The sequence below is a fragment of the Phoenix dactylifera genome, chromosome 14, assembly GCF_051530095.1.
Source record: "Phoenix dactylifera cultivar Ajwa chromosome 14, Ajwa_hap1_PhDact_Kaust_v1.1, whole genome shotgun sequence".
In the NCBI taxonomy this organism is placed as follows: Eukaryota; Viridiplantae; Streptophyta; class Magnoliopsida; order Arecales; family Arecaceae; genus Phoenix; species Phoenix dactylifera.
The window spans coordinates 23623965-23647363 of NC_143203.1; the positions used below are offsets into that span (position 1 = coordinate 23623965).

Sequence of the window (23399 nt, forward strand, 5' to 3'; positions counted from 1 at the left end):
AGACTAACTCGCTTACATGTTCATTTTTTGCCAAGACCGAATTGCGTAAAACTTCGGGATCTAAACTTGGCCTTTAGGTCCATGTCCCTTACCTTGGTCGAGCCTAAAATATCGAAATGGACTATCTTCGCATCCCAAGTCACACAACCCATTTGCCCTTTTAGCATCGACGAAATTGATGTGCAACTATAGTTGCCATGGTATCGCCCTACCACCTCATGTGAATAGCGCCAAACAAACTTACCTGTCTGCTTCAATCATCAACATGTCTTTTTCTAAATTCAAAGCAAACATGAGACATGCATCGATCAACAATCAAAGCTAGTGCATGAACAGACTGCTATAATTCGTGGAGGAGACTCTCTTGTAGCCATGCCCTTTGGCCCTTTGATGCAACGGAAAACTTAAATAGGAGTTTAGGCGTGCTTGCCCCTTGGATGAGCTGATTTCCACTGCGTTATTTTTGAATAGGATGACTTCATGGAGAAGAAGAAGTGCATTGCGAGTGGCACCATCCGGTCCAAACTTGATAAGAAAATGTGGGACCCAGTGGGTTGGTCTGACGAAGAAAAGTGGGTGCAGGACGCAAAGGCACGTAACTTGGTGGGCCCAACGCTTTTTCGATGGGGCCCATGCGATAGGCATGAGAGTTCGGGTTCGGGTTGCATCTTTCGCGCGAACGAATGATTGCTCTCTTTTCTTTTTTTTTTCTTTTTTGCGTTAAAAAAGAGGAAAGTGGGGAGGGAGAAAATTTTTTACTCATATCCTCTTCTTCCGCTAGAGAGCCTCACCAGGTGGCAGTCTCTCTGTATATGAATACGTTACACCAGCATCACCTAAGCATAGCGACTCTACAGAATAAAGCAGGCGGAAAATATTCGATCTTCACATTTAATCGACGTCGGCGCATTTTGGACCTAGATCACATCGGTGGAATCAAAGCTCCGTTTCTACCGTACTACCACATCGAATGATTGCTCTTCGTCTGCGACATCGACTGTTGTTGGATCACGCTCCACACAGGTCCTGGGGCAATCCGGACTCTCTCATCCATCTCACTGCACAGATCTCAAAGGGACTTTCGCGCGAAAGATACAACCCCTGTCCTCGGTGGACCCCTGTTTCATGGTGGGCGCCGGGGAAAATCTGGAAAAAGTGAATGCCACGTGGCCGGGCTTTGGCGGGAAGGATGGGAAGGGGTGGGTCCTGCAAGGTGTTCGATGAGGCGTGGGTCCCACAATGTTGGGCCTGCGTGGCAACTACGACCGTCGCTTTTGTGGACCACCCACTTTATCTAACGTCATCTTGCGGCGTTTAGATTAGATCGAGGCACATTGAGCGATACAAGGCTTTTTTTTGTTTCTTTTTAATGGCAAGGCAGATAAGTGTCTCGGACGAAGCTCTTTGCAATTATTCTTTATATCTCCGAAGTGATAAATATGTTAAAAATATTATCTAAAAATTTTCTATATTTTTATTTTTATAAAAATATTATTAAAAAGTAATTTATTAGAATAAATTCAGAAGATTGAAAAGTGCTTATCTGAATCGAGACATGTGATATATTTTTTTTTACTGAAAATATTGCCTAAAAATTGTTATATCAATGTTTTATAAAAGTATTATAAAGTAATAATCTACTAAGATAAAATTAGAAGATTGAAAACAGTTTCCCTAAATCAAACGTGTGATATATACTGCCCTAAGAATGTGATTCGCCCTCCGCATGTAAGTTCTCGAGAAACGAAAGACAGAGTACTTATAAGAAAGAGAGATTGAATTTGATTAAGGTTAATTTCGAAGGAGTCTATTTATAGACTCTATCTAGAAAATAGAATTTCGAAGATATATAATGTTTCGAAAGCATAGTATCTTTTCGTAAACCAACGTTCTCTTTCAAAAGAGTCACAACTCTTCTAAAAGAGGCGTTACACAAAAGAATATTCCAAAGCATTAAAAACAATAAAAGATTAGGAGATAAGAAAAATTTAATTTTTTTTTAAAAGCTAAAACTCCAACGATCCCCTACAAAAGATTTAATTTTTTTAAAAAATCATCAAGAAAAATATCTGATCAACTTATACTGTGCAATGGGTGAGGTGTTCCGTGGACTTGAACCTTACTTAGTTTATACCTTGAACTACGGATTAATTGGGTCTTTGTGCGGTTAGCGCCGTTTAAAGCCCTTGCACTTAGTATCTTGATTTTTCATAAAAAAATATTAAGGTTAGCCCAAACCCTAGTCAAAGCCTATACAACAATTCTCACATAGGTAAATCCTCCTAGAGTATTCAGTTTCGTTTTCTACCACTTTGAACTTTCTTTATAGAATCTCCAATCACAAAGGTTAAGTATCCACTGTCGATGACCAAATAGTGGGCTTAAACCTCACCCCCCTCGATGAATCTAGGACTCTACTCTTAGACAAATTCTTGGTTAAATGATATGCCAAGTGTTTTTTAGACTTAGACAAATTTTAAGGGAATAGCATTACTCTTTTTGAGTTAACTTATGAATTTATGATGAATCCAGATATGCCGGCTCTTCTTTTTATTAGTACTATTTTGATTCATAAGGTTTTGAGTTAGATTTTAGGTTTTGAAATAAATATAATAAAGAGCAATAATATCAATGAAATTAAATAACCACATCAAGGAATATAACAAGTAACATAACTTTGCAATTTTTGCATGTTTTTCAAAGCAGTAGTATATATATTTTGAGCATAGCTGATATGTGCATAGTTTTTAAAGCAACAGTAATTTCTACACAACTTTTAAAAGTGAGGAAGTTTTTTACATGGTTTTTAAAGATGCAGAAAATTCTACACAGAAATTAAAGATTATAGAAAATAGATTGCACAAAATTTAAATATATAGAAAATGTATGGATTTTAAAGCTGGAGTAATTTTCTACATAGATTTTTAATATGCAGATAATTTCTGCATTATTTTTTAAGATGCAGAAAATTTTGCAAAGATTTTAAATATGCAGAAGATTTTTTGTACGATTTTTAAAGCTGCAAAAATCTATTTGCATAATTTTCATAGCAATAAGACTTTCCAAAAGGACTGATTTTTACAAAAAAAAAAAAAAATACAGCTTTCTCATTCTATGTAATTAAAACCAAATTTAGTCCAATGTAATTTAACTAAATTTGATAAACGATCAAATAGCAATTTCTTGTATAATCACATTCACGTTCTTAGATTGTTGAAAATATTGCATAGAAATTGCCATATCTTTATTTTATAAAGGTACTATTAAGAAATAATCTACTAGAATAAATTCAGAAGATTGAAAAGAACCTGTCTTGATCGAGGTGTGTGATATATCTTTTTTATTATTAAAAATATTACCTAGGAATTTCTATATCTTTATTTTATAAACATATTACAAAGAAATATTCTACTAGAATAAAATCAGAAGATTGAAAAGAGCTTGCTTAGATCGAGGCATATAATATACACTGCTCTAAAAATGTGATTCGGCCCTTACGTGCAGGTCTACGACGATCTCGTCCCCAAAGTACAACAATCCGGTTCAGCTCAATCCTTCTCTAATGAGTACGATCGCTGGGGAGGCTTGACCCGACCAACTTCTTTAGTTATCCAGAAAATAAAAGAGTTAGAAAGTATAAACTTTAAAAGTGAAAGAACTCTCTATCTGTGGAAGAAACTTTCGAAAGATGGGAGATAGACTACTAGTAAGAAAGAGAAATTGGATTTGATTATAATTAATCTTGGAGGAGTCTATTTATAAACTCTATCCGGAAGATGGAAAAGATCCGTTCCGAAGATACGTAATATTTCGAAAATACCTCATCTTTTCAGAAACCAACGATTTTCTTTTGAAAAGTTACAACTCTTCTGAAAAAGACATCTCACAAAAAGGTATATATATATATATAAAAAAAGAGAGCATGTGTTAGTCCAATTTTTCGTATGATAACCCTTAACCTGTTCTTTCAAGTACACTCACATTAACTGCGCCATTATCTTCTACAAACACAATTTACTCATATAGCATGCACCATAAACATACTAATTTTTATTGATTCGCAAGAGATTTGTTAATTATATCCTCTTAATATTATATGCCACTTTTTGTAAAGCTCTCTCTATGGATTATCCTTTTATGATTAAAAGCACAATAATTTCTCTGCGGCGAGAGCTATTTGATAACAACATACATCACAATCCATTTGCAGATTTTGCTCATTCCCATCAATGATCTCCTTATTTTTGTAATACTTTTATGTGATTCTTGTATATGGAAAAATGCCTCTATAAATTCATTATAACTACCCTTAGCCTTTTTTTTTTTTTTTTACACCAGCTCATCACACCAAACGTAGATGAATACAACCAAAAAAATAAAAAAAAAAAAATCTGGCCTAGTGGGTGAGGAACATCCGCCTTGTCCATTTAAATAAAATTTCGGGCATACTATGTCGCATAAGATGCCAAATAACTATATTCCTTACAGTACATTCATAGTAACTATTTTGTTATCCTCTAGAACCCCAATTTATCCGTATAGTAGGCACAACAACATAACCTTTTCACTGACTCACATGAGATTTAGCAACTATATCTTCTTAATCTTGTGCACTACTTTGTTCTAAACTATCGTTATGCATTATCATGTTCCAATTAAATGCACAATGATTTTTCTGCAATGACGGCTATTTCATTAAAAAACATGCATCATCATCCATTTTCAATTTTTATTTATTTATATTAACAGTTTTGTTACTTTTGCGACGTTTTTATATGATTCTTATATAAAAAAACAGGTAGCACTAGTCTATTTTTAAGTTATTTGCAGTACATTCATACTAAGTGCACTATTATCCTCCATAACTATAGCTTACTGCTATGCCATGTATCGTCACACATATTTAATTCTTATTGATTTGTAAAAAAAATCTTTACCTGTATCTTCTTAATTTTGTGCATTACTTTGTTACGTTATCATATTTTAATTAAGTCAATAACAATTTCTTAGGAATGACATATATTTTGTGAAATATGTAATATACTACAATCCATTTCTAAGTTTTATTCATCCACGTCAGAATTATCACGTTTTGCTATTTCCTCGCATCACTTTCATAGAGCTTATGTCAACCCTAATCTCCAATATAACTTATTTGAAATTTGTTGTCGATTTATTCTACCGCCCATTTATCGCTCACAGTTTTTTCTGTTATTTAGCTGGATCCTCATCATAGTTAGCTCATAATGACATGCAATGTGACAAGCGTCTCATTTTGATTGGTTCTTAAACACCAAAACAGATATCATATCCGTCCACTTTTTGAATTTCCCTTATGCACACTCCAGATCCGAACCGTACATACTCCGACAAAATCCCCTCGATCAACGGCTCCAATTAAACTCGAAAACATATTGCAACCTTGGTACATACAAAATCTCCTCCGTGTGCAAGACTCGCATGACGTGGATATCTCCGAACCTCCCGAGACTCGCTGCCCCAGATCTTCCGCGGATTTCGATCCAGGCCAAAAAGAAAGCACGACAATCCTCCCGGGCCCTGACTTACGTCACCCAAAGCCGCACTAATGCTCCTCCATCCTGTGGACCCCGTGCCTCCCACTCTTGGGCTTTCTTTCCGGGTGCACGCACGGAAGTCCTTCAAATGCCAATTCAAAATCGAAGCAGGTAGCCCGCCAGCCCTACTAGCTTAAGTAGAGACAACAAAATCTTACCGTCCAATCAATGGAAGTCTGACTGATATCAGGTGATCAGACGGTTGATATTTTTTAGCTATCCGGTGCCGGTGGGTATTGTTGTGGTGAAAGGGGGAGAGTTTGAAAATGGGAGGGCTTCGGAAAAGGAAACTATATAAAGAAGCGTGTTTGGGAGGGGGGGTTTCCGTGGGTAGCGTTTGATTGGGTCCGCCCGAAGCCACGGGCAGGGGCAGAAAGCGGAGAGGGAGAGTTTGGAGAGAGAGAGAGAGAGCGAGGCGATCGGCTCCGTTTCTCTTTCATATCTTGAGCTGGCTTCGGTAAATTTCTAATCCATTTCGCTTTCTCGTTTATTTTCGCGAATTTGTCGGATCGACAGCGAATTGGGGTTTCCAAGATTCGAATTTGCTCGCCATCCCACCGCGTTTTGGCACCGCCATTTGCTCTTTTATATAGAGGCTTTGAGCTGTTCTTGGGTTCTGGGTTAGAGGGACGGAGGGGCGAGATCGGTGAGGTCAGGAGTTTGATGGTGGCGTCGGGGTATTTCTTTTGGTTTGGATTTCAGGGGTTTGATCTGGGAAAGATTGGGGTTGAGAGTGGGAATTTGGGTTCTTTGTTTGAGTTCCTTGGCTGTTTTTTGGTGGATCGGATAGGGGGATTGGCTGCTTGTTTTGTTTGAGGTATTTCTCTGGGATTTTTACTTAAGCTCGTTTTTTGTTGTCTGTTTGTTTTTGATGAATTTGGAGGAGTGGGTTAGGGTTCGAGGGGGAGTTCGGGTTGAGTTTTCCTGGTGGTTTTCGGTAGCAAAGCTAAATTTTGGGAACGTAATTAATATTTTTTTGATTTTTCTTTTTTATTCCACCTCTTTTTTTACTCCTTATGTGGATTGTCTTAAATGCTGATTTTCTTTTGGTTTCTCTAATGTCGATTTTTTTCCCAAAAAAGAACGGGTCTGGATCGGTTTCTTTTCGTTAAAATGGGTTTCTGTAGATCCTTTAGAATCTCATCATGCTAGCGGAGTGTGGACATCCTTTTTTGGGTTCTTTGATGGCCAAAACTGGGTTTTTAATCATTTTAGTGATGTCGTAGTTGTTCTTCTCTTCCCTGTCTTGTTTTTCCATTCAGTATCTGGAGTTACTAGAAATTCAATGTCAATTGTTGTTTTCTGTTTGCGCTTCCTGATTCCTTTAATTCTGTTTTAATTTGATTTATGGGTCTGTTGCTTTTTGACTACTTATTTATCTTTGTTTTCTTCTCATTGGAATCCCATTCCTGTTGTGCTTGCAGATTGAAAAATTGAGATGCCCCTTTCTTTAACCATTCTTTGTCTCTGTTGAGGTTCATCAATTAATTATGCAAAATACTTCCTTCTCTGTCTCCCTGTTGTTGGTTTCCTTAGTTTCTTGAGCTCTCCCTGCCTTTACGATTTTCAATGACTAACAAGCTATATTTTGAGATCAGGTTCTGAAAATGAATCGCACGACAAATGGAAGCGACAACAGAATGGTTCCAAACGACCAGGCTGACTCGCCTTCGATTGATGAAGGTAGTAGTGGGGGATCGCTGACAGGAGGAGGCCAAGTTTTGAAGAAGGGACCATGGACATCTGCAGAGGATGCAATTTTGGTTGATTATGTCAAAAAACATGGTGAGGGAAATTGGAATGCTGTCCAGAAGCACTCAGGGCTGTTTCGATGTGGCAAAAGCTGTCGTCTGCGATGGGCTAACCATCTGAGACCAAATCTCAAAAAAGGTGCTTTCACACTGGAAGAGGAGAATACAATCATTGAACTCCATGCTAGGATGGGCAACAAATGGGCTCGAATGGCTGCACATGTAAGTTCAGTTTGCTTTTGATTCAATCAATGTTATGCTGTATGCTGTTTTATGTCTTAGTAAAGTTTGATTTTGATCCGATTGAATAAAGCATAATATAGTTTGTAGAATTGATGCAGTTCATGTATTATCTGAAATTTAGTCACTGGGGATGAATACTGGAGCAATATTTATTAAAGGTTGTATTTATCAATCATCCACGTTTACACAATATCTTCTGATCATTACTGATGGATAGGTTTTCCTCCTAATAGAAACACACAGTCCATCTTATTGTGTTAAATATTTTGAGATAGGCATGTTTTAGTTCAATCATGACTAGGTTAATCATTTTTTAGAGAGATTAAGATTTTGTGTCTGCTCTGATCCTCATGTAAGTATCTTGTCATGAGTAAGAGCTACATTGTGATCAGTGATCTCGTACCGTTCTTCCTCTCATCTACGTTCCTTATTTAACTATATGTTATTAAATGCTACATGCCTTTCAATTATCTCCACTCTAATATTGTAGTTATAGAGAAAATATTCACAACACTTGATGGCAAGCTATTAGGACCATAGATAATTTCTTATGGTGGCAAACAACAAACGACAAATCAGGTCTTTGTGAGCTTAAGGTTAGGCGAAATTTCTCTACTTTGTTTAACATAGAGGCTCAGTCCACCGGATTGCTATTTTTGCCTTTTGTTGGGTTCAGATCGGATCATTTTATTATCACATTAATTGTGCACATAAATTATTCTATTATTAGTATGATCTCTCTTTTTTTTAAACAAACTCTAATAGGGGCTTGTCTATCAATCTTTTTCCTAAAAATAATAAATTTAACTTATAATAGTTGAGGAAGATATACTAGCTCTTCATTTATTTCTTACAAAATGATTAAGGAAGGCAAGCCAATAATAATTATCATCCACTCATGATGGACATAAAAGGAAACATTTTTGTGGATGCCTCCTTTTTTATCATGCTCGAATATTTTAGTGGATCCAGGATTTTCTTTCTTTATTTATTTTTTTGTAGGGGACACCAATTACCGATATTTCTAAATTTGAGATATGTATTCTTAATGTACCACAACTGCTTTTCTTTGTACTTGTCATTGCTATTACTATATTTTATGGCATCTCCTCCCTCATGTTGCTGGTTATTTTTTGTGAAAGATTTTATTTTTTCTTCTGATAGTAATTCAACTATTTGCCTTTTTAGATATTCCGTGGCATGCTTTTGACTTTTTAGTAATATTCCTATATCTTGTTAAATTGAGATCTTTATGCCCGCCTACTAATTTTAGACGGGAAACTTATCAGCTGCTATAAGAATGAGATGTATATTTTTTGCATGATTTTATGATTGGATGTCTAGGAGAATAGCTTAGAAATCAGATACTTGTAATTCTGAGTTAGAAAATGGAGAAAAAGAAGATTGAACAAAAATACATGGTTAGTAGATTGATGCTCGTTCATCCTCCACTTCTTTAAATAAAGCAAGATAACAACAAAAGCATGAACATATGATTGTTAAAGAAGAAAAAAAAATGTGGTGCTCTTTGTCATCTCTATTTTCTCTACTTGCCCATGATAAATGGGAAAATCACTGCTGGTGAAGAGAAACAAAAACTCTCCATTTGGCCATAAAAAAGGGCAAAGGAAAAAATTTATTTATGTGCATTGAACTCATTATCTTATATAAGATAATGGATCCAAGAAAGAAAAATTCTCTTGAAAACAAATTACAATTGCTCTAGGTCATAAGTTGGATGTTAATACAGATTATTTACCTGCATATTTCTATCATATTTACAAGTCCCGTAATTGCAAATAAGTTCATCTTCTCTTGTCCTTTTCCTCTTCTATTTTCTTTGGTTTTTCTAATATTTATATGTATTTATTGTATCTTTGATTTCATTACATTTAGTAGTTGATTTGATTAAAGGAGCTATATTATATTCTTAACTAAGATCAGTGACAAATCAAAAAAAAAAGAAGAAAACTTTAGATCTAAAGGTTGATCAAAGTGCCAGACCTTAAATCTTCATGAAGGCCAACTAATGGCTAATAGTGATAAAGCTTTAGAATTTTAGCAGGGGAAATTTAACCCTCCAATTCTCCTAGCTCTGCCCGTGATTAGGTTGGCATTGGCTGAGGAAGTGTTAGAGATTTATTTTGTGTGAATCTATTAAAAATATGTATGCTTTATGGGGGAAATTTGTAACAAGTAGATGACAATACATCATACTCTTGTCATGGAAAACGTATGCTTTTAGGGTGCTATAATAAGCGACCACCTTGTCCTCCACCAATTTTGGGCTCGACTTTGTTGTGCCAAGGAAACAAGTTTTGAGGATGATGATTGGGGGACCAGTTTAGTCTCTATATTGACACTCTGATAGGGTTAGGACTTTCTTGTACACAACTTGCTAAATGCTAATTTCTAGTAAGGTTTTAAGTCTCGGCGGCATGGGGGGTGTCCTAGCTGTCTCGTCTCATTCCTATGAGAAAATGGGACTGGGATAGGGTTGAGACTCCAAAACCCATCCATGTAGGGAGAGAAAAAGAAAGTAAGGAAAGATGAAGAAAAGGGAAAAATGAAAGAAAAGAAGAAGGAAAGAAAGAAAGGAAGGGAGAAGGAAAAGAAATGAAGGAAAGAAGGAGGAAAGGAAAGAGAAAGAAGAAGAAAAAGTAGAAAAAGAAATAAAGAAAGGGATAAGAAAATGAAAGAAAAAGGAAAGGAAAGAAAGGTGGGTAGAAAAAGAAGAAAGGAAGGAAAGAAAGAATGAAAGAAAGAAGAAAAAGAAAGAAAGAAAGAAAGAAAGGAAAGAAGAAAGAGAGAGAGACGGAGGATATGTGCTGGGATGCATGACCAAGACTGTTGTCAGAATGGCCAGGACAACAGGATGCCTTGTGTCCCGGATGCCTTGTTCCTTGAAGAAATCGGGATACCACCATCCAATGGGATTTAAAATGTTGATTCCTAGTTTGCTATTCTTGGCCTCACTGAGTGATTGAGACTGCCTTGTGTTTAGAGTTATTAAGATTGTCCTACGAACTTTGGTTTTCTGGGCTTTGGAGTCAAGGTGTGACTTTTCCAACACTGCCATCACGATGGAGTATGTCTTATTGTGGTGGGAGAAAGGCAGATCACCTACTTGAAGGCCCACGGTAAGTAGGGTTGGCAATGAATCAAGCTTGAGATGTATGAGTTGATTTAATTATCAATGGAGATGGGTGGGATATATCTTGAATCGGCTTGACTGGCCTGCATTTGGTATTGCTTGCTCCATCACAATGATCTTGTTCCAGTTTCAAGTCCATATCCATAGTACGTAGGTTATAGTATTTTTTTGAAAAATCAGGAATGAAAGAAGATTCATTGGAAACTCTTCAACAATAAACTAGAAATATCTTTAAAAAATCACAAAAATGCAATGCAAATGTGTTTAGATAAAAATAAAAAGAAGCCATGTATCTGATTCTCTTTCTTGATTTTTACGCAAATTTTCACATGTACCACTGATCAACAAAACTAAACCTGAAAGAGATAATTTTGGGTGTTCCATGCATAAAAGGATTCCAAAACTTCCTCTATAGTTGTTATATGGTAAACTATTGCACTTATGCGCCAATTAGTACCTTGATTTAGGAGTGCTGGCTATTTGAGAACTGGGTACAAGGCATATGCCATTTGAGGACTATCTAGAGTAATGTTATATAATAAGTATCGCTATGGAGAAGCTTCTTGCTAATCCACAAGTAGATGCCTCTAGGTGGGAGTCGCCATACCTCCTTAGAACTATGGTGTCATAATCCTCATCGGTCAAACATCCTACCCAATTTCATTTCATTGTAAATTGAGGTTGAAATGTTGGTCCTGAACTAGACATAGCCTAAATTATGCCATTCACAAGCCTGATCCATAGGACATCAAGCCAGGCCATGTACAATATTGACATGGTAAGATCAGGTGATATAGGTATGGGCTATGCATGTAGTGGGATGCTATTCTAATTGAAAATTATCTTCTGGTAGCCATAATGAACTTGACCTTACAAAGAGGCCTTGACGAAAGCGTGGGCTTGGAATCAAACTTTAATTACTTCATTACTTGGACATCTTATGATGGTAATGTGGGTTTATGATGGTAATGGGGGTTTATGATGGTAAGATAGGCTTTGGAGTCAAGATCGAATCTGGATCAGATTTGGCTTCCCTGGGCTCCTGACCCTCCATCTGATACAACCTAAAATCAGGCTAGTGGTTGCTAACTCAGTTCAATGCAAAACTAATACATTCCTGGCCTAAGGTGCAGTCTTATGTGCAGCCAGGGTCCAGTCCACCCTTGCTCATCTGTCAGAGCTTATTTTTGTATGCATTACAAACTGAAAAAAAAATTGACTATGGCCTAGAGCATGTTTCTAAACGTATTTTTACCTTCATCTTATCAAAAAAAAAAAAAATTGTTGATGTTTGAAAACATGGTACTGCAAAAATTGAAAGAAAGAAAAATTGTGGATGCATAGTATACGTATGAAATTCTATAATATATTTGAGACATGGAAGAAAGGAACATAAGAGGATTCATCAGTTTCTGAAATAAATATGCTGGTTTGAGCACAACATGAGATTTTGAGATATATATGTGGTTTGCCGAAAAATGGAAATGATGTTTATTGAACCATGATTTGGGGAAGCCTCCTTAATTATGTCATAAAAGAAATATTTTTATTTCACAGTTTATTCTTGATTGCATATAAGTCTTTATTTTGTTGCATGCTTTTGGGCAGTTTCCTTGGGTATTTTTTATTTTGTTCATGATTATAGTTTACTGAGTTTTTTTGGATATTCTTTAGTTTGTTCTGCAACTCATCTCAATTTTTCCTCAGTTACCGGGACGGACAGATAATGAGATAAAAAACTATTGGAACACCCGGATCAAGAGACGCCAGCGAGCTGGTTTACCCCTTTATCCTTCTGATGTGTGTCACCAAGCTTCAAGTAAGAATCAACAAAGTCGGACTGCTACTGAGTATGGAACTGGTGAAAAACGGCCCAATGAGGTCTTGCAAGGAAACAGTTTCAATCTTCCTGATGTTATATTTGACAAATTCAATGCCGATCAAGGGGCTTTATCTTATGCAGCGCCATTTCCAGATATTTCAGTGAGCAGCATGCTGAGTCAGGGATTTGGATCCCAAAATTATAGCTTCATGAATCCAACGTGGAACAGTGTGAAGCGGCTTCCAGAATCTGAATCAGTACTTCCTGGCTTTCATGGTACTGTCTCTCACGGACTTCCTACATTTGAGCAGTATTCACATGAGCCTTCTGAAAAGATCCAGCGGAGCTTTGGTTTAGATTATCCCTATAATCCAGAACCCAGTAGCAAGATCGTGGTACCTTTTGGTGGTGCAGTCCCTGGTAGCCATGCCCTCTTAAATGGCAATTTCTCTGCTTCCAGGCCCCTTGGTGGGACTGTGAAGCTGGAGCTCCCTTCACTCCAATATCCAGAAACTGATCTTAGTAGCTGGCTTGCTTGCCCTTCTCCACCTCCTGAGGCAACAGATACCTACATCCAGGCTCCTCCAGCAACTGTGTCAGTGCAATCTGAATGTGTCTCACCAGGGAACAGTGGTTTATTGGAAGCGTTGCTTCACGAGGCGCAGGCACGCAAGAATCAACCATCTGAGAAGAGCTCAAGTTCTCCTGTTACACAAGGTGACATGGTAGAAAGTTCAGGGTTTAACCTTTGCGAGGCAGAATGGGAAGAGTACAATGATCCAATTTCGCCCTTGGGCCGACCTGCTGCTTCTGTCTTTAGTGAGTGCACCCCTCCCACTAGTGGTGGTTCACCGGATGAGATTCCGCCTTCCAAAGCGCCTTCCAGTAAGCATTATTTGTTTAAGCCATTTTTTTGATAATTAAATTTAAGCCATTCTTTAAAGAGACAAAGTTATTCAGATATAGTTCCTGCAGGTTTGGATATCATGGTAGCTGCTGATGAACTTGTTTCAACCCCAAATATGGGAGATAGAGACATTTCACCCTGTCCAGATTTCTTAAGGCCTGATGCTTTACTTGAAGGGACAGATTGGCTGGAGAACTCCGAGGCTGCCAACGAGCACTCTGCCTTGAATGATGCCACAGCAACACTTTCTGATGAAGATTTCTGCAGTGAGTACAAGCAAGTACCTACTGGAATGTTATCTGCATTTGCTCAAGGATTGGGCCTCGACTTGTATCCATGGAACAACATGCCTCGTGCATGTCATATGTCTGAATTTCCTTGAAGTCAGTTATGGGACTTGCTTCAGTATTTGTTTGCCGTTGGTTGTTCAAATAGGATGTTTTCTTAATGGACACATGGCCAGGCAGGAGAAGCTATGTGACCGCATGTTCAGTTGTTGCTGTCGTTTTCTAAGGTTTGATGATGGCAAGTCTTTCTTGTCGGCATTGATGCACCGCAGGTGGTGCAGTTAGCCTAGGTGAACTCTTGCTCTAGACTTTTGTTACGTTTGTAGTAACTTCTGAAACTTGGTTAGAAACAATTCCATTATTTGGGATGCTGATGTTTGATGGCCTCTAGTTTCCATGTGGTTTGCTGACAGCTTAAGATCCTTTGTGTGTGCTTCCTCCCTGAGAAGGATTAAGCATTGAAGTGTCGCTTGCTTTGCCATTAGATTGGCTTGTTTTGTTTTTTTATTGTTCCCCTAGTTTGAAGATTGTTTTTCAAGCATGAAATCATTCATCTTAAATAATGTGGTTATTTTGCTTCTCAAAACTAGAAAGAATGTTTCATTCCAGTGTGGCTGCTATTTTTGCTAGAATTTTTATCTTCTGCACCATCTTTCAGCTGTAAAGATACACACAGATAATCTCTTGTTTAATGACAGCTCTGCAGTTGTTTTGGCTTGCTAGTATTTTGAGGCCTCTGCTAAAATCACATAGCTGATCAATATGGGCTCTATGTATGAAGAACAGTAGTGCACTTGTGCTTCTTGCTTGTAGTTTTTACCATCATCTGTCTGCAATGAGGGTACTCCAATGTGGATCAATGACTTTGCTGTTAGGTTCGAACAGGCTCTATCATAAATATGCTAGGTGGGCGGTATTCTGAGTCATCTTGCATCACTTGGCAGCCAATTTCTACCAATTGGTGTTAGAAACAAGGTGCCCATGGGATGATACTTGTATTGTGCTGATCAGCTACCGTGGCAGGCCTTAAACAAGACGTTCTCACGGGTCCAAAGGGATAATAATGCAAGAACGAATCACAAAGAGAGAATTATGTTGGGAAAAAATTATGATTTGGGATGGATAAAATCATGTAAAATGAAAAGCCTCCTTCTTACTCCTACCAGCACAAAGCGCTTCGATGTTGCAAAATGATTCAGATAAGCAAACAAGATCTCTCTAGTTTTCTGTCTCGAAAATTAGCTCAATCGCTGTACTTGATCTCCAATAGGTCTGTAATTTTTATTTTATATCCCTTATCTGATAACATAACATGAAAATATCAGCATATTCATGTTTGACATGTTATCTGTAAGCATAATATCGTTAGAATTCAGACACAAAGTATCGATTTAAAGATAACTAGAATATATTATTTGTGCTAGCAGTATGATTGTTGAGTCTTATTAGGTTGAAGTACATAAGATCGATGAAAAATAATAAATTTTCAATCAATCCATTACAAACTTGAATGCAACAAAAAGAAAAGAAAAAATCAAATAGTGAAAAGCCAAATCTGAACTCTGTTGGTGTTACTAAGTTTTCGATTTGGATTTTGCTTGGATACAACCACAATTCTACCTCTCCCTTAATCAGTTTGCAGCATAAGCTAGCCATGATAAGTCCACATAGGAGCATGTATATGCTACTCATTTACAAGTAAACATGTAATTAGGTGAATGGAGATTATCACAAACCATTGATGAGTAGACCACACAACTCCAACATCAACTTAATAATGGCTCACTAAATTAGCCAGTAAGGTGAGAGTGAGCCCGAAATTTGAGCTCTAATATTGAGATTGTCTTGAAATTCACCTAACCAACTCATGTTTAACCCATTAAATATAAAAGATAAATCAATAAATAACATATTGCATCTTATATTAGTTATACTACAAACAACATATTTGTTTATTAAACAATCAAATAAATTTTGATATAATAAAACGTAAATTAATCATGACAGTTTTTGGTTGCTTCTCTCTTTAACCAAATAAAGATTATTAATAATCTATGGATGACAAGTGATTGAAGAATGGTTATCCAATATCCAAAATCTAAACACTACCTAGATCTTCTTAATAATCCCTTCAGCATCAAAGCTAATTTAAATGAAAGTGAGCATGAGTTGCCGAATTTAAATCTAAAGAAGATCTCTCTCGCTTGGCTTGCTTCCAACGCTACTGGGAATAATACGTCATAAGCCACAACGGAAATGGTCCCCTTCAAGTTACGAGACGAACCCCTGATTAACAGCCCCTCCTCCCGCCGCGATGCTCCGCTGCGCTGCGAGAATGGCGGCAATCCTTCGGAAATCTCCCCTCCCCTTTGAAACCCTCCCTCGCCCCCCCAAACCCGTATATCGCCTCCCCAACCTGACCCCAATCTCTTCGATTTTGGGTCGGAAGAGCCTTTTGGGCGCCCGATTTCCGCGCTATTCGCTCCAATCCTTGCACAATTCTACATCTGGTGGCGGTTTCCTGGATATGGTTCGTCTTGGATTTGGATTTGGGCCGAAAGATTTGAATTTTGTTCGGTTCCGAGCGGCTTCGGATGGTGGTTCTGGTTCCAGCGGTGAGGGTGGTGGCTATAGGGGTTGGGGAGATGGGAGCTCCGGTGGCGGAGGTGGCGATGAGAGGAGTGGGAATGATTGGTTTTTCTTCTCATGGTAATAAAAGTCTTATCTTTTTAGTTACTTTCTTTCCGCTGTTACTTTGTTAAGCTGTTTAGGATTTAATTTTGTTTGTACCGGTTAATCTGTAACGCATGTTTATAGATTGCTGGAGTGCTTTTTGCTTTTGTGGTTGCCAAAGACTGCTTCCCTCATCTTTCCCACAGTTTTGTGTTATGAGAAATTTAAAAGCGGAAAAATAAGTGCTTCGGTGGTCTGGCAGTAGGCATAATGCGTCTATGGTTTGGGAGGTCTATCTAACGGATATGAAAGTCTCTCCTTTAGCATTCTACTTCACAAAGAAACTGTTGATTTTAACTGTTAAAGAAAGATTATGAAAGCCTTCGCAAACGTTGGAATGTCCTCAAGGAGTTTTGTATCTGTCGCCATATTTGTGGATGTGATGTCATTTTACATCTTTATCTGGAATTTTATTAATTGGTAACTGAATAACTCTGTTACTCCTTTTTTATCTTTTCTGTGTCATTGATTCATCTCTATATATTTTTGTGGACTCAATTAATTCATACATGTATACATTATGAGAGAGAGAGAGAAGGATTTAGTTTAACCATGTTGTTCTATAGGTGAAAGGGCCATGTGGTTCTTATGGATTCTGATGATGGTTCCAGTTCATTAACATGAAGGTCTTTTAGCATATAAATTTATTAAGACCAAGTCTACACACTTTCTACTCTCAAATTATTTCTTTTTGGTGGAAATTACTAGTCATTCAGTTATAAATAGAGGGAAAAAGTGCAGATCAACAGCTTTACTTAAGATTATTCAGGTACATGATGGCACTTGACAAGTACCCAGTGACAACTAAAGCTATAACATCTGCATTTCTGACTCTCATTGGTGATTTAATTTGTCAGGTACTTTTCTCCTTTGCTGATGTCTTTAAATTGTTTAATAAGTTGTCCTTCCATCATTTGTTGGATATTCGCGACTCGTCCCCTCTTGCATTGCCCTCATATATTTTCCTTGCCTTTGCTACTTAACTGATGTATATTTTAAGAATAGGTTGTACACGATGTTAATACCATGTTGATGTATCCATAATGATTTCTGATCAAGGTTCGCTGTCTCGGTATCGGACTCCATACCCGTGCCACATTAGTACAATATCGGTACAGTACGGTACAAAATTTTTTTTGGGCATACCAAGAATTGGTACACCGCCTGTACCGGTACCGAACCGATATGGTACGGTACGCTTCATATCATCCGGTTTGGGCTGGTACGGCATACCTTGTTTTTGATTATGATAATTCATTTGAGACATGCATGATGACCATCATACTATTATTCATAGTTTCCAACAATTTCAAGAGCTAACATTTTGCATCTATTAACTGATATCATATTTTCAGGTGACTAAAATACTTTTCTGTTTTATGCATTTTGCTTTTCTCATATATCAGCATCTTGGATTTTCATTGAAAGATATCTTCTCAAATTTTTAACAGATTATCCTGTGAGAGTTTGTCATTTAATGTTATCTGATGAAACAACTGGAGGTTATTAGCTATATTTTCGTTTTTGTTGAGATAATGAATATATCCATTTTGAGAAAATTAAGTTGTTGTTAATGCACCATCCTATGTATCTTTTAGAATCCATCTTCAATGTTTTTAGACCTTGATGTCGTCAAAGCTGGGCCACTGTCCTCCCTATCTGGTATAAGATCTGAGCAAAAAGGATCCTGGCACAGCTGGCCCTGTGCTCCTGGTCTGTTTCCCAAAAGTGTCTTAACCAAGAATTCTACACCAAGTTATAGTGGATTGACCTTTGCTTGAGAACCAGTCCATGAAAGTTCTCAAACCTCAGATTATGCTTTGACTTGTGAAGCTACCTCAGCAAAATGGAAGAAAGCCTGCATAACTAAATGCACTTATTCATTATAATGCATGCAAAAAAATAAAGCAGACATTAAAAGGGGTAAAAAACTTTGATGGACTACAGGGGAAGAAACTAAACATGATGGAACATATAGTGATATTGGAGGATGCCAAAGGGCCTTGTTAAAGCCTTAAAAAAAGCTTGTTGTTCTCTCATATTGCAAAAACATAAATGAGAGTGCTACTTCTCGAGTTCTGTCTACATATTCATATGTCTTACTCTGTAACTTACATCCGTTGTTTCATGTTGCCAGCTTTGGATCGAGCAGCTGTCAAAATTGGATTTTAGACGAACTTTTGTGTTCACTCTTTTGGGACTTGTGTTGGTGGGTCCCACATTGCATTTTTGGTATTCATCTACAACTGATTCTTTATTCACTTTTGAAATATTCAGATTTATCTCATATCCATGCTGGTATTGGTCTTAAGACAAACTTAGTTATTATTGCTTTTTCCTGCCTTGCTTATATAACTGTTGTTTGAAGGTTTCAGATCTGTTGATCTTATTCTAAAGTTAGTATACTTAATTTGATCATTGATTTGCAGGTACTTGTATCTAAGTAGACTGGTGACGCTGCCTGGAGCATCAGGTGCATTCTTACGCCTTTTGCTTGATCAGGTAGGTGTTTGTCTTTCATCCCAATGAGGTGCGTTTAGATTTCTATATGACTTACCTGGAGCATCAGGTGCATTCTGGCAGCTTTTGCTTGTGTGAGACATTACGTATGTCATTTGCCTCATAATTTTACCTTTTTGCTTAGGCCTGGATCTTATGATACCAACCATCTCTGGTGCAGTTTGTATTCTCTCCCATCTTCATAGGAGTTGTCTTAACTTCACTTGTCACCTTAGAGGGAAGGCCTTCTCATATAAAGCCAAAGCTTCAGCAGGTGAAATATTAATTATTTTAGTCTTCAAAGCAATTTTAACATCAGAAACTGATTTCTCTCTGTTGTTTTCTACTTTGTTCTCTGTAGGAGTGGTTTTCATCAGTTGTAGCAAACTGGCAGTTGTGGATCCCATTCCAATTTCTCAACTTTCGATTTGTTCCCCAGAAGTTTCAGGTTTGACAGCTGACTCTGCCATAGAATTATAATTTCAGGTTTTCTCTTTACTTTTCTTTTTTAAGTACAAACCTTTCCAGACAGACATATAAATCCAACTTTAGTCCTAGACAGGCAATGTTCACCCGAAATTGTCGAAACTTTCAGCGTACACAAACATTAGTCTATATTGATTGGGAAACTATCTAAATAGTGAATGAAACTATACTAAATATAAGTTTTCTTTATTTTTATAATTTATGCAATTCCCCTTTTGGAGCTTCCTTTGTATTTTTTCTTTTCTTGCTGATATACTTATGATTTCAATGCCAGGTTCTTGCTGCGAACTTTGTGGCTCTTGCGTGGAATGTGATTCTGTCATTTAAAGCTCACAAAGAAGTTGTGTTGAAATAGGTATCTTTTTGCACCAATGCTAGTAACTGAGATATGGATTGCAAAAAAATCATTTTGAAGACAGTTTATGGAAACAGTAGAGTCCAGATGAACAATAAATAAGGAGCTGATTCCATTAGAACAGCCTATCCGTCCGTGATATAGGCTTATTAGCTGAATGATATCCTCAATTTTCTTAGAATTAGTGAAGTTGGCTTTTCAGAGTAGTAGACCAGTAGTACACTCTGTTTATGGAAAATTAGATCCTATTGTTAAGGAACAAGTGGGTTGGGGTTTGTGTTTAGAATGCCAATGGGTGAAGAAACAGAGCCTAAACCTGTGGTCAAAGCATACGAAATCTAATTAAGAACTTATCCATTTCAATAGAATTATCTGTATTAAAATAACATGGGCATTGATCTCTGGCATTCTCATCCTTTGGAATGATTATTTTAGAAATATTAGACATTTGATTCGATTTTGTTAATCCGATAACTAAATAATTACTAAAAAATCCCATAAGTGAATTTGTAAGTCTTGCTTTCTTGTAGAACAAATTTTGTTCGCCACTTGGACACAGAAATGTCTTTTATTAAAAGTTCACATGAGCTTAAGAAAAGTTTGCATCCACAACTACCTTTCTGTAGGGCCCTCTCTCCTGCGTCCAACTAAAGCTGTGTATCTTTTGAAGTTCTTTATAGGTTGAGCTGTGATAATGGTCCAGAAAATGTTTGGGGCAAGGTAATAAATGAGCATGACTGTCTTCATTCCAAAAGGCAACACTTTCTCAGAAATCATCCCAAAGAGAGTAATGTTGTCTGAAATAGATTGTTCGTGATATTTCACTTTCTGGGGAACATATAGGGATCAAAAGGACATAGCACTAAATTTTGACAAAGGAGTCAAATCTGTGCTTTGGTTTACCAACATAGAGATTTCTCACAAGGGGGAAAGATTAAAACATTACCACTTGAAAAAGATCTTCATTAATTCAGATAAACAGGTATTTGTTGAACGAATTATTATGACACCTCACACCTCGTATGGAAGTTTAGCTTGAATAAATTTTTAGGTTCTCTTTCATGATTTATTTGTCCAAACCTTTCTATTAGATATGGGGTTGGTTGTGGAGCAACAACATTAATGACGCAGCAGAATTTATGATTGGCTGTTGTTCTGACAGCATCCCTCTGAAAAATTGGTGCCCAATTTCTGCCGAAAGGGGCCTGCCATCGAAATCATAAGGCTAGTTGGCTGCCTTATTGGTCAATGTTTTAGCTCATGCAACCAAGGAGCAGCCTTCTAGGATTCCCTTAGTCTTAAAAAGGAGTCTAGATTATGGGTAGATGACGACTATTGACAGATGGAGTGTTTTCATCTTGAAGGCACATGCAAAATTCAAAATATTTCAGTCTCATTATTTTTTCACATATAAGCCACCCTTCTCAAAGCAAACTTGGGGAGCTTCCCTCCCCAGCCAGCATGTTTGTTGCTCTTTTTGGAGCCTATTTGATTGCCAGTAGGAGTTAGAATTGAGTTTGGCAGATGTGACTTAAAAGAAACGAAGTTCTGGTAGCAAGCGTTTGGCATGACAGATGTAGGGTTCTGTATGTGACAAATTATATAATCAAATGTTGTCAAAGATGGTCCGATTAAGATTCATAAGTGATTACCATTGCACACACGTTATGGCTCACAAATAGGGATAGTGAAATCTAAACATGGGTTCTTTCAGATTTTTTTTTTTTAAAAAAAGAGCAGTTTTTGCTCCCTAGCACTTGGAGGCACATGGGAGTCATGAGCTACTGTTTTTTTTTTCATTCATCGGGATTTGAAAGTATCTATGTCACACGACTTATCTTTTGCACATACATATCATTGATTTGACATCCATGAATTGGATTACTATAATTTTGTAAACTGTTAAAATTAAGAAAAGAGTAAGGAGTTATCACAGAGATTAGAAATAATGAACATGTATATTTTTTGTGTATTCATGGAATTTGAAGTTACTGCTGCTAAATCATTATCTCTGACTTTCTAAAACGTGAAACCGTGCCATTGTGAAGATTATTTACCAATATGCACAATGCACAGATACTGATGGAGCATCAGATAGTGTTCAATTGAACATCAAGTATGATGAATAATAGACTTGAATTTGATGTCAGTGAAACTAGCAATCAGCTAGAATGATCAGGTAGTTTCCTTATCAAAAAAGAGGAGGGGGAACCCAGTAACTGATGTATTGATTTCTTTTCCCTAGAAATAGCAACTGATGCCTTAGCAACAAAATTTCTATATTCAAACTGCTTTCATCTCTTCTGTACGCGCTGAGATATTCCTTCTTCCAGTGAAGGCAAATTGCTGCCTAATGTTGTTTCTTTTGCCTATACTTTGGCTTTTCTTTCCCTCTGTAGCATTTCACATTATGAGTTCATCGAAATAAAAGAAGTAATAAGAAGAGACTAATTCTTTTAGTGCACAATTTTTGCTTTTGGAAACAGGCAGCAGGCCAAACTATATGCACTAGTCATCTGGTCCAATTCCAAAGACCAGTTTAGTATGTTCTAAAATTGTGCAACCTATAGGACAAAATTTTTTATCTGATATCAAATAGCAATTTGTTGGGAAGCATATGTGCAAGCCAGTTGGCAAGTTTTAGAAAATTTCCTGTTTGCATATATAGTTTGGCAGGATGAAACTTGAGCTATGGGTTGGTATCATAAAACAGGATCTTTTGAACTGTTATTTTGCAGAAGCAGGAGGATCGTTCTCCAAATCTGTCGATCGAGTGGAAATTTAGGCAGACAGGTTCACTGTCGGCAATTGCCGGATTGGGAGAAAATAAAATTGGCTATCTGGCTTTGATTGAAGCCTAAGGTCAAGGTCCATGTCATGAGACTGCAGTTCTTTCGAGTTCTATTATTGGTCATGTTGATGGGTACTCTTAGTTCTTTCTCAGCCAAAATTACAGTTCTCTTTGTACTGTGATTTCTGTAACAGATATAACTTTAGATTGTCAACTCCAGTTACCTGCAACTGATGTACTGGCTATCTATTAACCAAAATCCTACTTTCTTGTTTCGGTAAGAAAAATTTCGTGCAACGAAAAATATATTCTGTATACAAACAAATACCATAGAAATATATCGTGATCCAGTTCGAGCACATAACGAGCAAGATAAAATCATCAGCAAAATAGAATTTAGGTATTCAATCTGCCATTTTGTTGCAGGATAGTATATTTAGCTTATCTTCCATAGTATATTTAGAATTAACCACTGGATGCGTCCAAATTGTTGTTTGGTAGAGCTAAAGGAGGTTGTATCAATATAAACATGGAGCCGTATCTAAGATGTGTGCATGATACTCGTTTTATCTTTTATAATCCATCACTCGAAAAAGGAACTGCTTTAAACTATAACCTATAGAGAACAAATAAATTATGGAACGTTGGTAATAATTAATCGACGACCATTTGCAAGTTTGCAACCATGTATGGTGACTACAGACGCATTGCAATTTAAAATATATCCTGCTGAAATTTTTTCAAACTAAGGGTTATAATTTTATGTCATAATGATGAAAGGATGACGTGGTGACG

The 23399-nt window shown here is 37.1% G+C and overlaps 2 protein-coding genes across 8 annotated transcripts; both read left to right on the forward strand.

Annotated features, from left to right (window-relative positions):
• The first annotated feature begins 5902 nt into the window (after positions 1-5902).
• LOC103705001 (transcription factor GAMYB-like) lies at positions 5903-14326 on the forward strand. Of its 7 annotated transcripts, none has more exons than XM_017842248.5 (5): positions 5903-6033; positions 7001-7051; positions 7175-7549; positions 12432-13431; positions 13513-14326. In XM_017842248.5, the coding sequence occupies exons 3-5, from the start codon at positions 7184-7186 to the stop codon at positions 13833-13835; spliced, it is 1689 nt and encodes a 562-aa protein (XP_017697737.3). In that variant the 5' UTR covers positions 5903-6033; positions 7001-7051; positions 7175-7183; the 3' UTR covers positions 13836-14326. The 7 variants fall into 7 exon arrangements, with proteins under 7 accessions (XP_017697737.3, XP_088567224.1, XP_008786778.3 ...); XM_088711098.2 differs by having other exon boundaries at positions 13522-14326; XM_088711100.2 differs by lacking the exon at positions 5903-6033 and adding an exon at positions 6200-6393 and having other exon boundaries at positions 13522-14326.
• Positions 14327-15932: 1606 nt separating this feature from the next.
• Positions 15933-22891, forward strand: LOC103705000 (protein sym-1-like). The gene is made up of 8 exons (XM_008788552.6): positions 15933-16449; positions 17243-17330; positions 18611-18705; positions 18903-18975; positions 19154-19246; positions 19334-19420; positions 19733-19813; positions 22552-22891. Exons 1-7 carry the CDS (start codon positions 16055-16057, stop codon positions 19811-19813), a joined length of 912 nt encoding a protein of 303 aa, XP_008786774.4. The 5' UTR covers positions 15933-16054; the 3' UTR covers positions 22552-22891.
• The last annotated feature ends 508 nt before the right edge of the window (positions 22892-23399 follow it).